This window comes from Halichoerus grypus, chromosome 11 (genome assembly GCF_964656455.1).
Source record: "Halichoerus grypus chromosome 11, mHalGry1.hap1.1, whole genome shotgun sequence".
NCBI lineage: Eukaryota > Metazoa > Chordata > Mammalia > Carnivora > Phocidae > Halichoerus > Halichoerus grypus.
This window is the reverse complement of record NC_135722.1, coordinates 74,058,583-74,075,887: the sequence shown is the minus strand read 5'-3', so window position 1 is coordinate 74,075,887 and position 17,305 is coordinate 74,058,583. Positions and strand designations below refer to the sequence as shown.

The window sequence follows — 17,305 nt, the reverse complement described above, 5'->3', positions numbered from 1 at the left end:
TCCTACATTCTTTTTTTTTTTTCTTACTCTATTCTTTTTTTTTAAATTTTATTTTATTATGTTATGTTAATCACCATACATTGCATCATTCGTTTTTGAGGTAGTGTTCCATGATTCATTGTTTGTGTATAACACCCAGAGCTCCATTCAATACGTGCCCTCTTTAATACCCATCACCGGGCTAACCCATTCCCCCACCCCTTCCTACATTTTTTTTTAAAGATTTTATTTATTTATTTGACAGAAAGAGACACAGCGAGAGAGGGAACACAAGCAGGGGGACTGGGAGAGGGAGAAGCAGGCTTCCCGCCAAGTGGGAGCCTGATGCGGGGCTCGATCCCAGGACCCTGGGATCATGACCTGAGCTGAAGGCAGACACCCAACGACTGAGCCACCCAGGCGCCCCCCACCACATTCTTAGAGGGTCTCATTGACTGCCTTTACATCTCACCCATAGTTAATATGGAGCTGATTGATACAGAAAAATCTTGCAAACGTGGTTTTACAAGTAGAAATTTGAAGAAGACATTTATGATCTAATACTCCCACATGTCCCCTCCCCCTTGAGCACTAAGTTTAGAACCACCAGCTTCACACAGAAGTGCAGCTCCTGCCCACAGGTCCTGTCCCCGTGCTATAAAAAAAGCACCTTTTTGCAGAGAAAATGTCTCAAGAGTTTTTTTCTTTCTTTCTTTTTCTTTCTTTCTTTTCTTTTTTTCTTTCTTTCTTTGAGAGAGACAGAGAGTGTGGGGGGGAGGGGCAGAGAACGAGAGAGAGAGAGGGAGAGAATCTTAAGCAGACTCCATGCTTAGTAAGGAGCCCGAGGTAGGGCTCTCATGACCCTGAGTTCATGACCTGAGCCAAAATCAAGAATCAGACGCTTAACTGACTGAGTCACCCAGGTGCCCCTCAAGACTTCTTTTCTGATCATTTGTGGCCCCACATCAGTCATGAGTCTTTTCAAGTTTTATACTGACCAAGATAGTATTTAAGTTTTTGAATTACTTTCCTAAGGTATTTAGGAAAATAGGATTGTGCTGGTGTCACCCTCTACCAAAACAATGTGTGTTGGGAATGTGAATTTTCAAGAGAGACCTATTTTTTGGCAAGCTCAACAGGGATTCTTTTGCACAATCATGTTTGAGAACCACTGTATTCTTTATAAGTTTGTAAAAGGTTTTACAACCTTTAAAATTTGATTAGTATTTATCGTTGGCTCTATCTGAGCCCATCACTGTGCTAAGTATTTTAATCGTATTTCTTATTTCATCTTTTAAAGGTTCTCGTCCTTCTGCATTTTGGCCCTGGCATCTGCTATCTCATCTGGGTTAGGGCACACACCTGAGAATCAGAATCTAGGCTGGGCTCAGCTGGTGGGTTCTACTTCACGATCTAGGGCTACAGGTCATTCAGATAACTCTGTACCATGTGTCTCTCATTGTTCTTGGACTAGCAAGCTGTTCAGGGTATGTTCTTATGGTGATCCCAGAGGTACAAGAGGGAAGCTTTGCCTGCATTACATGTCTGACATCCACATGGCCCGTGACCAAGCCTAAAAGTCAAGGATGGGAGAGAGGACACTCTTTTCAGTTGGAGGAACTGCAGAGTTGCAGGGAAAGGGGTGTGGATAAAGGGAGGAACAAGGCCAACAATCTGTCACATATGGAAAATAATCCAGTTACATTCCCCCATCTCACACCATAAATAAAAATTCCAATTGAATTAAAGATCTAAGTATAAAAAACAGAGTGAAGTCTTCTGCAGACTCAGATATATGAGACTAAGTCCCGTTTAAAGGGAAGTGTTCTATGAAAATTATGTCAGATTTTGAGGGTTCATGGAGCTCAAGTCTTCCTAAGGGAAGAAATGAACCCCCCCCACCATCTTTCAAGGCTGAGGAGACAGAGATCTGCTAGGATCTCAATTTAAACTTCAAGGAACACATGGAATAATATGCTGTAAGTAGAGGTAGCCTGAGTCTTATTTAAAATGCAACCCTAACCCAACCCAGCTCAATCTCTGATTACACTGAGGAAATCAGTCTCTCACTTTATCTACCTTACAAAAGAAAGGTAGAAACCCTCATCAGTGGAAGATACCTAGAACACACAATATCCAGCATATAATGGTAGTAGTAGTTGTAGATATGTAAAAAGGCAGGCAAGAGTGACTGATAATCTAAACCTAAAACAACAGGGACGTATCCATGGATGATCAAAACATTGGAGATGGTAGGCAAGAACTTTAAAATAACTGATCAATAATGTTAGATGAAAATGGATGAAAGGGTTTCAACAGAAACTGGAAATGATTTTCTATTCTATTGGGTTTGATTGTCCATCACTGTACCAAAACCACACTCTTACTTTAATAAGTTTATAAATTTTGGTATCTATATATCAAATACCCTGACCTTGCTGTCTTGATAAATCTTTGTTTAATCTTGGCCCTTTGCTATCCCATATTTTAGAATCAACTGGTTCTATGAAAAGCCCTACTGGAATTAGACTGGCATGGAATTGACAAGAAATGCTTCTGATGCTTCTGTGATATTGTATTTTCCTAGATATATTTATTTTGCATGTTTTTAGGTTTTCAACAGTTTTATAATTTTCTCCATGATGACTACATATAATCTTTGTTAAAGTACTTTTGATAACATTGTAATTGATAGCTTTTTCAAATTTATATTTTTAACTATTTCTTAGTGGTATGAAGAAATGCAACTTATTATTATACATTGATTTTATATTTTAGAATCTTCTTGAACTCAGTCTAATAATTCCACTATAAACTCTCTTGGGTTTTTTAAGAATCAATCATGTTTTCTGCCAAAATTCCTCCCTTTTCAGTTGTTATTCTTTCTTGCTTGCTTGCTTTTCCTGGCTAGAACCTCAATCATTGATGATATTAGGCATACTTGTCACATTTCGTTTTTTAAAATATTTTATTTAAGTAATCTGTACACCCAACAAGGGGCTCGAATTTACAACCCCAAGATCAAGAGTCACAAGCTCTATCAACTAAGCCAGCCAGGTACCCCATCATATTTCTAATTTTAAAGTGAATACGGCATTAACATATAACTTTGTAAATACATACATAGCACTCACAAAACTGCTTCTTAGAGCATACACTAGGTGTTAGCTGCATAGAATCAGGGGATCCTATTTTGTTCACAACAACCTCCTTACTGTTTCTTTTCTTTTTTTCTTTAAGATTTTATTTATTTATTTGAGAGAGAGACAGTGAGAGAGAGCACACGCAGGGTGAAGGACAGAGGGAGAAGCAGGCTCCCCGCTGAGCAGGGAGCCCAATGTGGGACTCGATCCCAGGACTCCAGGATCATGACCTGAGCCAAAGGCAGACACTTAACCAACTGAGCCACCCAGGCACCCTACTCTTTCTTAAACATACAAAGTCCCCTCCTGCCTCTGGACTTTTAAATCTGCCAGGAAGGATGTTTCTCCAAATAACTTCATGATTCACTTTCTCATTTCTTTCAGGTCTCTGCTAAAATGTCTCTTTATCCGAGTCTTTTCCTGATCTCCCTATATAAAATGTGTAATAAAGAGTCTGATTCCATTTTTTATGTTGACTGCTGACAGCTTTTAAGCATTATTCCTCCCTCTTCCCATTCTGCTCCATATTTGAGCAAGCTGATAAGCCTGGCTGCTCCTTCTTTGATACTTGTGGGAAATTTAAACTGCATATGGAATCATCACCCTGGCCCTAACCCTTCACCACCATAAAAACCGCAAGCCAGTCTCCTTTCCCTGTTCTCTCAAGCCGGTTTTGGATCTGCTTGGGAGCTGTCCAGCTTTCCCTAGAAAGCCTCCTTATGCAAGCAGTAAATCCTTTCATACCCTGTGGGGTGTGTGTGACTTTTTCCTTCTCGACATCCAAACCGAATTTTGGGTGATGAGTTCATCCTGTCTCATGTGAGATGGACACAACAAAATAGCATCCTCCTTTACAGTCCATCCTGTGCTTTATTTTTCTTCATAGGACTTAATACCACCTGTCATATTATATATTTGTTTATTGTGAGTTTTCCCCCACTATATAAATGACTGAATGATAGAGCCCAGCATCTGCTGAAGCATCTGGCATAATCTTCCACACACTCATTCATTCAACAAATATTTACTGAATGCCTGCTTTGGCCAGGCACTGTTAAAGGCATTAGTGCTACACTGGTAAACAAAGCCCTTACCCTCATGGAGCTTACATTCCAGTGGGCAGAGTAGGTGTCCAATACGCTTTTGTTAAACCAATAAACAGTAATATTTTTTTCTGTCTGGAGGTAAGATATTAAAAAGAAACGTTATATTGTGAACATAAAATTTTTATACTTTTTTTTTTTTTGCTTCAAACTGGTGCTTATTTAAAAATAACATTTAGGAGTTTATACTCACAGGACATGTTATAGGTAACATCCAAAGAAGACAATCAAAAAATATTTTTTGAAGATTTAGTATGTGTTTGGTATTAAAGAGCTCCTAAATTTACACATGGTTAGCATTAGCAAGATTAAGATTAGATAGCTGATTTCTGACTAATGATTATTATAGAAGAATAATCGAGGAAAATTTCAATAATTACAATCAGTAAAACAGTAAAATTTTTTATTTTACAAAGGACAGTGGTCATGTTTAGCAATAGCTTCACTTGTAAATTAAAGTATACTCACTTCAGTGCTGTATTTTGATGCTGTTTCTTTTCCCTTTCCTTCTGGCAAATAACCCATAAGGTACAAACTGCTTCCACCTGGCAAGCTAAACAAAGGCAGCAGCATCATGGCCCACCACCTAGTTGCCAGTGTTTGTGAAAGGCAAACTGCAAACTTCTGAGTATGGTTCAACCCCACCAAAAGGGGTAAAGTTGCTTCCTCTGCCCACCTTATTCCATGAAAAAAAGTATACTCTGATTTCTGAAATGGATTTTTTAAATTTAGTACTAAGATTCAACAGCTATCAACATTTGCAACACTTATTTTTCTAATACCCAGAAACATCCACTTAGGAGTTGTGAGACTAATTTGAAAAATTTAATAATGTTATACAAATGTAAGTTATTGCCAGTAGACAGTAGGAATAAATCACATGATTCTGTTGTTATTAAAGAATAAAAAAATAATGAAGAATTTTCATTACGTATATTTGTTTCCAAAAATCTCTAAGATAGTTCCATGAAATAATAGAGTTTAAATGTCAACATGCCTTTCAGTTAAAGGCCAAAAAAATGGGATTTAAGTAGTGACATCATTTCCATTGGATTTTATAGTAGTATCAATTAATGAGTTAGTTAATTAGCTTTAGTCAATTATTTCTGTTTCACTTGATTTAATCTCGCCCAAATGAATGGGTCTCTTTTGGTTGATCGATGCGATACAGAAACTCCGCAGGCAAGAAGTATCCAAGATATTCCACTGTGTCTGGGGTAGTATCATAATGGTAGTGTCCACCTTCTCCATGATGACTAAAACAATGAGTGTGCTCCAATCTCAAATCAAACCCCTAGGACAACAGACAAGCTATCTGTCAGTATTCAAATTATTTTGGATAGATTTGTTTGAGGGGGAGGGAGACCTTTTTATTAATGTTACAAGTTTTTATTTTTTTAAGTAAGTAACATATTCACTTAATTCAAAATTCAAAGGGTGAAAAAGGATATATTCATTAAAATGTGTCTTTCCATCTCCTGCCTTTACTACTTACTCCCTTTCCTTGCAGGCAACCAGTGTAAGCAGTTTCTTATATATCCTTCCAGGAATATATACTTTTGTAATTTTTACTCAAATGGTAGCACCCTGTACATACTGTGCTGAATACTACTTTTCTTCATTTAACAATATGCTTGAGATCTTAGTATATCAGATTATAAAAGAGCTTCCTCTTTCTTTTACACCTACATGGCATTCTGTTGTACTCACATACCACTTCCCAACTGACATTTAGATTATTTCCAATTCTATTACAGTAATGCTTTCATGACTAACCTTTTAACTAATAATTTCACATACTTTTGAATATATTTAAGGATAAATTACTAGACATGTATGTAATCATTAGATCAAGAAAATATGACTAGTCAGTATTCTGGTAGATACTTTCTTTGAATTGGTCTATATTATATCTTTTTCTAGTGTATAATATTAGACGATAATAATAGTATAATGAGCAACAAATAAGATAGGATACCTGAATCTTGGTCTTGATTCTACTATTTAATAACATGACTTTGGGTGTTATTTAAAATACCTGTGCCTTAAAAAAAATAATAATAAAATAAAATAAAATAAAATAAAATAAAATACCTGTGCCTTAAAAAAAATAATAATAAAATAAAATAAAATAAAATAAAATAAAATAAAATAAAATACCTGTGCCTTCATTTGCTCAAAAGTAAAACCTGCGCAGCCTAACTCGCAGGGCTGGTTAGCCACCTGCTCCCTTATCTTTCATGATAATTCTGGAGACTATCCTAGTTCTTAAATAACAACACAAAAGTGTTATCCTAAAAACTAAGCATTATCACTGTATGACACTGCAATATAGAAGACAGACATAAACTTACTGGGTCTCTGGAGACAAAAACTGGCAGACAAACCAAAGGAGCTTTCATCTCATAAAAGCGCAACCATTTATTCACCTCTTCATCAGAGTTCAGTGGGCAGGAAGAAAATTCTGTGGGCTACAATAAAAGATCATTCTAAATATATAGAATATTATTGAGAATTAAACTTTTAAATTATATATAACTTCATGAAGTTAAAAATTTAAGCCTTCTTATACATTTAATTATTTTTAGAATCAAAACAAATTACATACCCTAGTTTTCAAAAGGATCACCAATCAAGTGTATAACCTAAAATGTACAAATGAATGGATGAAGGAATGAATCTATTACTATCTTTTTATTTTTCATAGCCTCTCAGTTTTCCTGGAAATATATCCTCATCCTAATTTTAAATCTCATTACTGCTACCAGTAGATGGGTGGGGGCGGGGGGAAGCAAGGCATTAGAAATTGGTAGAAGCATCAAAAAGAATAAAATACTAAGGAATAAACTTAATCAAGGAGGCAAAAAACTTGTACTACAAAGCACTGCTGAAAGAAATTTAAAGAGACTCCAATAGGGGCACCTGGGTAGCTCAGTCTTTTGGGTGACCAACTGGATTTCGGCTCAGGTCATGATCTAAGGGTCTGGAGATCAAGCCCTTAGTCAAGCCCCATCTGCAGCCCCCCATTGATCCCTTGAGCCTCCCGCCCCCGTGGAGCCCCACTATGAGGGCAGCAAGGAGCACCACAAGGAGCCCTGGGGGCACAGCAGGGAGTCTGCTTCTCTCCCTCTCCCTTCCCCCCCCCCACTCATATACGCGCACACATGTGCGCTCTCTAAAATCTTTAAAAAAATAGGATAAAAAGATTCCAATAAATGAAAAAATATCCTGTGTTAATGAATTGAACTTAATATTGTCAAGATGTTAATACTACCAAAAGTGATCTAAAGATTCAATGCCATCCTTATCAAAATCCCAAAGAAGTTTTTTGCAGAAATAGAGAAGAATCCATCGTAAAATTCATATGGAATCACAAGGGACCCTGAAGAGCCAAACCAATCTTGAGGGAAAAAAGAAAGTTGGAAGTCTAATACTTCCTGATATCAAAGTTATTACAAGTAATCAAAACAGTGACAATGGCATAAAGATCAGTGGAATAGAATAGAGATCCCAGAAATAAACCCTTGCATATACAGCAAATAATTTTCAATAAGGGTATCAAGACCATTCAATGGAAAAAGGATAGTCTTCAAAAAATGGTGCTGGGAAAACTGGATATTGATGTGCAAAAGAATGAAACTGGACCCTTAATTTATATATACAAAAATTAACTCAAAATGGATCAAAGACCTAATGGTAAGAGCTAAAATATAACACTTAGAAGAAAACATAAGGGAAAAGTTTCATGACATTGGATTTCACCATAATTTCTCAAATTTGACATCAAAAGCACAGGCAACAAAAGGAATAATAAACAAGTGGGACCACATCAAATTAAAAACTTCTGCACTGTAAAGGAAACAATCAACAAAATTAAAAGACCATTTATGGAATGGGAAAAAATATTGGCAAACCATATATCCAATAAGGGGTTAATATCCAAAATATACAAGGAACTTATACAACTCAATAGCAAAAAAACAACCCAATTAAAAAACAGACAAAGGAACTGAATTAGACATTTCTCCAAAGAAGACATACAAATGGCCAAGAGGTATATGAAAAAGTGCTCATATCCACTCATCATCAGGAAAATGCAAATCAAAACCATGAGATATCACACCTCACTCCTGTGAGGATAGCTATTATCAAAAAAACAAAAACAAAAACAAAAACAAGAGATAACAAGTGTTGGCGAGGATGTGGAGAAAAGGGGACACTTGTATGCTATTAGTAGGTGTGTAAACTGGTACAATCATGGAAAATGGTATGAAGTTCCTCAAAAAATAGAACCATATGATCCAGTAATCCCACTTCTCCCACTTCTGGGTATATCTATCAGTGGATGAATGGATAAAGAAATTGTGTGTGTGTGTGTGTGTGTGTGTGTGATTTAATTATATATATGTGTGTGCATGTATATAAAATTGTGATATATACATATGAGGAATGTTTTTCAGGCTTAAAAAGGAAGGAAATCCCACAATTTGTGACAACATGGATGAACTTGGAGAACAGGGTGAAATAAGCCACACACAGACAAATATTACATGATATCACTTATTGGAACCTAAAGAGTCCAACTTAGAGAAAGACTAGAATGGTGGTTGCCAGGGGCTGGGGGTGGGAAAAATGAGGTATTGCTCAAACAGTACAAAAACTTTTCAGTTATGAGATGGGTAAGTTTTAGAGATATGATGTACATTATGGTAACTACAGGCATACCTTGAAGATATTGTGGGTTCTGCTCCAGACCACTGCAATAAAGTCAATACGCAATAGAGCAAGTCAAATGAATGTTCTAGTTTCCCAGTGCATATAAAAGTGACGTTTACACCATACTGTAGCCTTTTAAGTGTGCAGTAGCATTTTGTCTAAAAAAATGTACATACTTTAATTTAAAAACACTTTATTGCTAAAAAATGCTAACAATCATCAGAGCTTTCAGCAAGTCATAAACTTCTTGCTGGTGGAGGGTCTTGCCTCAGTGTTGATGGCTGCTGAGTGATCAGGGTGGTGGTTGCTGAAGGCTGGGGTGGCTGTGGCAATGTCTTAAAATAAGACAATGAAGTCTGCCACATCAATTGACTCTTCCTTTCATTAATGATTTCTCTGTAGCATGCGATGCTGTTCAGTAGCATTTTACCCACAGGAGAACTTTCAAAACTGGAGCCAAGCCTCTCAAACCCTATAGCTGCTTTAGCAACTAAGTTCATGTAATATTCTAAACCCTTTGTTGTCATTTCAACCATCTTCACAGTATCTTCACCAGGAGTAGATTCCACCTCAAGAAACCACTTTCTTGGCTCATCCATAAGAAGCAACTCCTCATCTGGTAAAGTTTTATCATGAGATTGCAGGAATTCAGTCACATCTTCAGGTTCCACTTGTAATTCTAGTTCTCTCACTATATCCACCACATCTGAAGTGACCTCCTCCACTCAAGTCTTGAACCGCTCAAAGTCATCCATGAGGGTTGGAATCTACTCTTCCCAAACTCCTATTTATGTTGATATTTTGGCCTCTACTCTTGAATCACAAATGTTCTTTTTTTTTTTTTTAAAGATTTTATTGATTGGGGCACCTGGGTGGCTCAGTCGTTAAGTGTCTGCCGTCGGCTCAGGTCATGATCTCAGGGTCCTGGGATCGAGCCCCTCATCGGGCTCCCTGCTCTGCGGGAAGCCTGCTTGCTTCTCCCTCTCCCACTCCCCCTGCTTGTGTTCCCTCTCTCGCTGTGTCTCTCTCTGTCAAATAAATAAATAAAATCTTAAAAAAAAAAGATTTTATTTATTTGACAGAGAGCGTGCACAAGCAGGGGGAGTAGCAGGCAGAGGGAAAGGGAGAAGCAGGCTCCCCACTGAGCATGGAGCCTGACTGGGGGCTCGATCCCAGTACCTGAGATCATGACCTGAGCCAAAGGTAGATGCTTAACCAAGTGAACCACCCAGGTGCCCCTCACAAATGTTCTTAATAACATCTAGAATGGTAAATCCTTTCCAGAATGTTTTCAATCAACTTTGTCCCTGAGCTGCCATGTATCTACAGCAGCTATAACCTTATGAAATATATTTCCTAAATAATAAGACTTGAAAGTTGAGATTACTCCTTGATCCATGGGCTGCAGAATGGATGTTGTGTTAGCGGGCATGAAAACATTAATCTCGTGGTGTGTCTCCATCAGAGTTCTTGGGTGACCAGGTACATTGTCAATGAGCATGAAGGGAGTGCTTTTTTTCCGAGCAGTGGGTTTCAACAGTATGCTAAAAATATTCAGCAAACCATGTTGTAAACAGATGTGCTACCATCTGGCTTTGTTGTTCCATTGATGAACACAGGCAGAGTAGATTTAGCATAATTCTTAGGGGCCTATGATTTTCAGAATGGTAAATGAGCACGGGCTTCAACTTCAAGTCACCAGCTGCATTAGCCCTTAACAGGAGAGTCAGCCTGTCCTTTGGAGCTTTGAAGTCAGGCACTGACTTCTCTCTAGCTATAAAAGTCCTAGATGGGGGCGCCTGGGTGGCTCAGTCGTTAAGCGTCTGCCTTCGGCTCAGGTCATGATCCCAGGGTCCTGGGATCGAGCCCCACATCGGGCTCCCTGCTCGGCCAGGAGCCTGCTTCTCCCTCTCCCACTCCCCCTGCTTGTGTTCCCTCTCTAGCTGCCTCTCTCTCTCTCTCTCTGTCAAATAAATAAATAAAATATTTAAAAAAAAAAAAAAAAAAAAAAAAAAGTCCTAGATGGTTTTTCTTCCAATAGCAGGCTGTTTTGTCTACGCTGAAAATCGGTTGTTTAGCGTAGCCACCTTCAGTAATGATCTTAGCTAGGCCTCTGGATCACTTGCTGTAGCTTCTACGTCAGCACACTCTGCTTCTCCTTCTATTTGTATGTTACGGAGACAGCTTCAACCTCATGAACCAACCTCTGTTAGCTTCAGACTTTTCTTCTGCAGCTTCCTCACCTCTTTCAGCCTTTTATAGGATTGCTCTGGATTAGGCTTTGGCTTAAGGGAATGTTGTGGCTGGTTTGATCTTCTATCCAGACCACTAAAACTTTAACCACAGCAGCTATAAGGCTTCTTATCATTTGTGTATTCACTGGACTAACACTTCTAATTTTCCTTCAAGAACTTTTCCTTTGAATTTACAACTTTACTATTTGGGTAAGAGGTCTAGCCTTTGGCCTTTCTTGGCTTTTGACATGTCTTCCTCACTAAGCTAAATCATTTCTAGCTTTTAATTTAAAGTGAAAGAAGTGCAACTCTTCCTTTTACTTGAACATTTAGAGGCCATTGTAGTGTTATTAACTGGCCTCATTTCAATACTGTTGTGTCTTAGGGAACAGGGAGGCCCAAGGAGAGGGACAGAGACAGGAGACTGGCTGGTTGGTGGAACTGTCAAAACAGACCAGCATTTACCGGTTAGGTTGTCCATCTTATATGGATGCGGTTTGCGGTGCCCCAAAACAATTACAATAGTTACATCAAAGATCACTGATCACAGATCACAGTAACAAATGTAATACTGAGAAAGTGTGGAATATTGCGAGAATTACCAAAATGTGATACAGAGACAGGAAGTGAGCAAATGCTGTCGGAAAATTGGTGCCAAAGGACTTGCCTGACGCAGTGCTGCCACAAACCTTCAGTTTAGGAAAAATGCAGTACCTGTGGGACGCAGTAATGTGAAACACAATGAAACAGGGTATGCCCGTAGTTAGTGATGAAGTATTGTACACTTGCGTATTTAAAATTCCTATAATTATTTGGTATTTACGAATAGATTTATCTATAATTCTGTTTTTAATAATTTGGAAAATTAAGTATTTTCACAATGTTGTGTTTTTCTTTGCAAAATCAGCTGGCTCGCCATTTAAAATTATCAAGATGGGGTGCCAGGGTGGCTCAGTCGGTTAAGCATCCGACTCATGATTTCGCCTCAGGTTGTGATCTCAGGGTCGTGGGATTGAGCCCCACATTGGGCTCTGCGCTCAGCACGGAGTCTGCTTGGGGTTCTCTCTCTCCTTCTCCCTCTGCCCCTCCCTCTGCTCGCACACATGCTCTCTCTGTCTCTCACTCTCTCTCTCTAAAATAAATAAATAAAATATTTTTAAAAATACAATAAAAAATAAAATTATCAGGATAAAAAACATTAAAACCAAACATTTTTTGGTGATTTTACTGATAAAATGAAAAGGAAATTAAGTTTAATGACTTTTATACTATTCATTCATTCATTCCAAAAAATTATTTTAAAACCTGAATGTCCTAGGTCTTGCTTTATATAGTATTCCATTCTTAATGTCTTACAAACTTGTGCAATTAGCCCATAAGATTATAATTCTCATAATGAGTCCTTTCCCCAAAACAACAACCATCTTTTTTTTTTTTTTTTTTTGAGAACGAGAGAGAGTGAGAGTGAGGGAGGGATGGTGAGGGGCAGAGGGAGAGGGAGAGAGAGAATCCCAAGCAGGCTCCATGCCCAGCATGGAGCCCAATGCTGGACTCGATCTCACAACCTGAGATCATGACCTGAGCTGATAACAAGAGATGCTCAACTGACTGAGCCACCAGGTGCCCCACCACAACCGTCTTAATAGCAAAATCTATGTATGGAGTTTGGGATTCTGGCAATAAAAATGATAATCCGTGTCTAAGGCTTATACTCACATCTCTCTAGATCTTAAAAACAAACACAATGAAAAGAAAGTTCTAATTTATTAACATGAAAAAAGGACCCTACTTAGATATTATCTCACAGTGTGATTTAAAGCATTGTTTGTCATTTAAGTTTTAAAGTAATACAATCATAGTAAAAGTATTCAGGTGTCTCTAAGGGTAGAATTCTCAATGTATAGTAAAAAATCCTAAGATCTTCAGTATGTGCACATACATACCCACATACACATGCACGCACATACACGAAGGCCCTTACCATTATGTGAGTCTTCACTTTTCCCTTCTGAATTATGAAAGTACCTCCCATCCCTACAGGTTTATCTCCGTAATGTTTTTCAAGAGTCTGTCTCATACAAGTCACAAAGTTAAGTTTTCCAGTTCTTCTTTTGGCTTTCACCTCAATGACCTAGAGAGGAAATAAATATGCATACCATTGTTCTAAGCTGCAAAATTCTATGTGACTAACTATCAAAGTGAAACACATAATCTAATGCCATCAAGCAAATATTCACTTGTTTGCTTAGAACACCACATAGAAGTTGAGTGAGATGTCTCAATCCTGTCTTGATCAATGATATATATTTTATATACATGATAAGTTGTCATTTACTCTAATAAGTCTTATTCGTGCTTTCTTAGAGTTACAGTGAAGTCCTCCACTAAGCTCTAGAGATTCTTATCTTTATATATTAAGGTGGTTAAAAGTTGAGAATTCCTGGCTTAAAGGGGTTAACCTCTGGTAATTTAGATGGGAAGAGAAAGTGATTACATTTTTTCCTTTCCCTTAAAATTCTGGACTTGTATTACTTCCACTTAATTAGGTCTTTTTTTTTTTTTTTTTAAAGTAGGCTCCACCCCCAGCATGGAGCCCATCGCAAGGCTTGAACACACAACCCTGAGATCAAGACCTGAGCTGAGATCAAGAATCAGATGCTTAACCAACTAAGCCACCCAGGGACTCCTTAATCAAGTCTTTTTAATTCACTACTTGTTTCTCAAAGTAGCTAAAGTAGCTACCTCTATTTAAAAATCTGAGAGTTCTCACAACTGCTAACACTGTAATCATCTTTTTGTGTTCTAACAGGAAGTAAATATGAAGTGAAGCATTAATTTTCCTTCCCTCCTCCTTGCTATAACATTTTACTACCACCATTTCTGTCTAGGTCAACCAATATCTGATCCATCGGGAATGAACAAATTACTTATAGACTAACTACAGGTAGGCACTATCTATTTATTTCAACTGAATGGCTCATGTATTTGACTCACTCCCCACATGAATATTGTTACCTTTTATTCCTCAGAAAAAAAGGTACTCTTACTAAGTATTCTTTTTTTTTTTTTTTTTTTGCTTACTAAGTATTCTAACCTCAGTTTTAAATAAGACTTTCTCCTTGCCTATAGTACCATAGTAATCTTTCATAAGATACTGGGTTATTTAAAGAAATTTGACTTAGCTAGTTTTGACTTTTCTTAAGAAAACTGTATTTGTGGCAATAAAAGCTCAACTTTTTAGCTGTCTGAGAACTTTTGGAGAATACTGTGTTTTTGTGAACAAAAAAAATCACCTTTCCAGGTTGACCCTCACTGGCAAAAAGATTAGCCAGTAATGCACACCCAAAATCATGATGTTTCTCACTGTATTTCTCTAGTAGGCACCCTCCATCTGCAGGGTTAACACGGGCAAAGTAACTTCCATTCACTGGAGGTTTGTGTTCACTTTCTGTTTGTATAACTGGCATAAACTAAAAAGAAAAGTAAATAAGAAAAGTAAATTAGTCAACCCTGGCATCAATATGCAAAGAGAATACTTGAGTAACATAACAAAATATCTTATCCTTGACTTAAGATATTTTATTTTCAGGACCTAGTAAGAAAACATGAAGTATGAAATATTTAATTTGAGATTCAAAATGTTAAAGATTTATAAACATCAAAAAATTGAAAAAATATTTTATAAAATGTTTACAGTATTTCTTACAGAGTTTCTATAACATTGTAAATTGTGCTTTAAAATGTCTGACTTTAGATTTCAAACTTTTTTTTCTATATTGAACACTAGGTAAATTACATTAATCTTTCTACAAAAGAACTTGTAAGACTATTGACTAATGGTCACATCTGAAGAGGTGAGCGGATGGGCAGTCTAAAGAGGTCCTTCACTCTTCTATTTAAGAGACGTGAAGAAACAGTGATGTTTTTATGTTGTAAATATACTAACATACACAGTAATAGTACCTTTTGTAAATAATCATCATACCACAGGGGTAGGTCCTTACTATTTAGTCTGAAAGAGGGAATTAATGAAATCATTAATTATTCCATTCATCTTCTGATCAAAATCTGTTCTCATATCAAAAGGAAAGATCTAGAGTGAAGCTAGGAATTCTCTGATGTGTAATGATTAATATCTTTCACAATCCATGGTCCTCAGCAGACCACATTAGGACTTCAGACTCATCTAACACTGAGTATATACCCTAAGAAAATCTGAAATTAAAGGTCAGTGCTCCATTATAGTTAGAGCATATGCTATAGTCCAAATCTATATCAAACAATATCAAATCTGTAAAGAAAGATGACATCGTGTATTTATAATTCATTCAAAAAGCATAATTTCTGATAGGGCAATAAAAGAAAAAAGGTAAACCAAATGTCAAATCAATAAAATAAAATAAAATAATTATATGTATGCTGACCTCACAATTGAACCCAAGAGTCTGAAATGGGCCTGCTCCTGCTCCAAGAATAAAAGCTCCAGGAAGCTTGATTTCTTTTGCAATCTTATTTATATCATAAACCTATGCAAGAAGAAAAAATATTATTTAAATGATAACTCATACAAATCTCTTGGTTTACTTTTTTTGACTGAGTCCATTAACACTTCCTTGCCACATTGGTCAATGGATCTTCTAATAATAAAAAGAGGAATCAACACAATTTCTTATAATCTTCATGTGAATGTGAAGAGTAAAAGTACACTTACTTTTTCTTTTTTTACAAAAGGCAGTAAGTAAGGCACACCTCCTACTTCTGCAATTCTAGTTTTCCCACAGATGCCTAAAAAAAAAAAGTCATCTTAAAAATAGGCAAAACATCTAACTTAAGTATAAAATGCCAGAAGGCACTAATTTAATTTATTAAGAGTATATAACTTCTCCATTCTCACAGTTTTACAAGTAGCAGGGGTTGGAAGATGAAAGTAACTATGATCGCTATCCTATTCTAACTACTTGTGTTTCTAATATTGTCAGAAATAAGCATGACTTGATATAGTTGGTCGCATAAAGGCAACAGAATGTCGGTAATAGAGCAAGGCCAGAATTGAAGCCAAAGTTTGGATGGGATGAGATTTCCAGAATTAGTCTGTAATGACCTGTTCCTTTAAAAATCTGTGCTTTTGGTGGGGGGAGTTGGCTAAAATTGTATTTTAATACAGAATATTTTGCTGTTTGAGTTATTAACTCTTTGAGAAATCCATACTGGGAAATCAAAGTTGTTTATTCCCAAGGTTGTTTATAGAAATGCAAGTAATTAGAGATAACTTCAGATGCTGGGAACTTTCTACTTACATTTTTAATTAACATCATAGGTAAGCTAGACACAATTTGGGAAAGGTACATTTTTTTTTTGAAATGTTGAGTGGAAATTAATTACCTTTTGTTTGAGAAAAAGTAGTCTTGTCAGTTTCATACTAACATTATTACAAAGTAAAGTAGATAAAATTGCTCTATTTCTTCAGTTATGCAGAAGGTAGATGTACAAAATTTTTATAGATCCCATTTATAATTAGGGATTTTAGAAATGTCTTCTATGGGATCAGCAGAAATTACTCATGGATAAGAATCTTTCTCATAAGTGATAGTAATGTTGAAGTTGTCTTTTTGGTTTTGGGGTTTTTTGTTTTTTTGTTTTTTTTTTAATTTTAAGTAGGCTTCACCCCCAACATGGGGCTTGAACTCAGGACCCTGAGATGTTCTACCAAATGAGCTGGCCAGGCACCACCGGTAATGTTGAAGTTGAAAGAAACCATTGGGGGATGATTTTAAACAGTCTAGGAAAAAGACAAGTAATGAGCTAAAAATGATTGGCTGTAGAGATGGAGAAGAGGAAATTAAGAAAAAGAACAAGGGAGAATAAGCAACTATGGTGAAGGAATGAGCTAAATTTTAGACATGCTGACCTCAAGTTGTCCTTAGCATATATAGGCGGAGATGTCTTGTGGACAGCTGGAATTACTGATCCATAGCTAAGAAAAAGAGAGACTGAGGTGAGATGTGCAGATTTCAAGTTCTTGTATCCAAGTAGTAATTTAAAACCACAGGAGTGGATGGAAAAATGTGGAGAGATTGTATAGAAGAAGAGGCTAAGGAGAGAATTCTAGAAAATTCTGTCAGGATTTAAG

The 17,305-nt window shown here is 36.9% G+C and overlaps 1 protein-coding gene across 4 annotated transcripts in view; it reads right to left on the bottom strand.

The window, feature by feature from the left end:
• Positions 1 to 4,614: 4,614 nt before the first annotated feature.
• Positions 4,615 to 17,305, bottom strand: part of BKGD (beta-keto-L-gulonate decarboxylase) — a 21,625-nt gene continuing 8,934 nt past the window's right edge. For 2 of the 4 annotated variants that reach the window (XM_036104638.2, XM_078058702.1), the window contains exons 3-9: positions 17,084 to 17,149; positions 15,887 to 15,960; positions 15,600 to 15,701; positions 14,469 to 14,645; positions 13,157 to 13,306; positions 6,580 to 6,696; positions 4,615 to 5,519 (exon numbers count right to left, since the gene is read on the bottom strand). In XM_036104638.2, the coding sequence (XP_035960531.2) occupies positions 5,346 to 5,519; positions 6,580 to 6,696; positions 13,157 to 13,306; positions 14,469 to 14,642 (615 nt within the window). In that variant the 5' untranslated portion in view covers positions 14,643 to 14,645; positions 15,600 to 15,701; positions 15,887 to 15,960; positions 17,084 to 17,149 and the 3' untranslated portion in view covers positions 4,615 to 5,345. The remainder of the gene's footprint in view (positions 5,520 to 6,579; positions 6,697 to 13,156; positions 13,307 to 14,468; positions 14,646 to 15,599; positions 15,702 to 15,886; positions 15,961 to 17,083; positions 17,150 to 17,305) is intronic. The other 2 variants (XM_036104633.2, XM_036104632.2) reach the window with 1 other exon arrangement.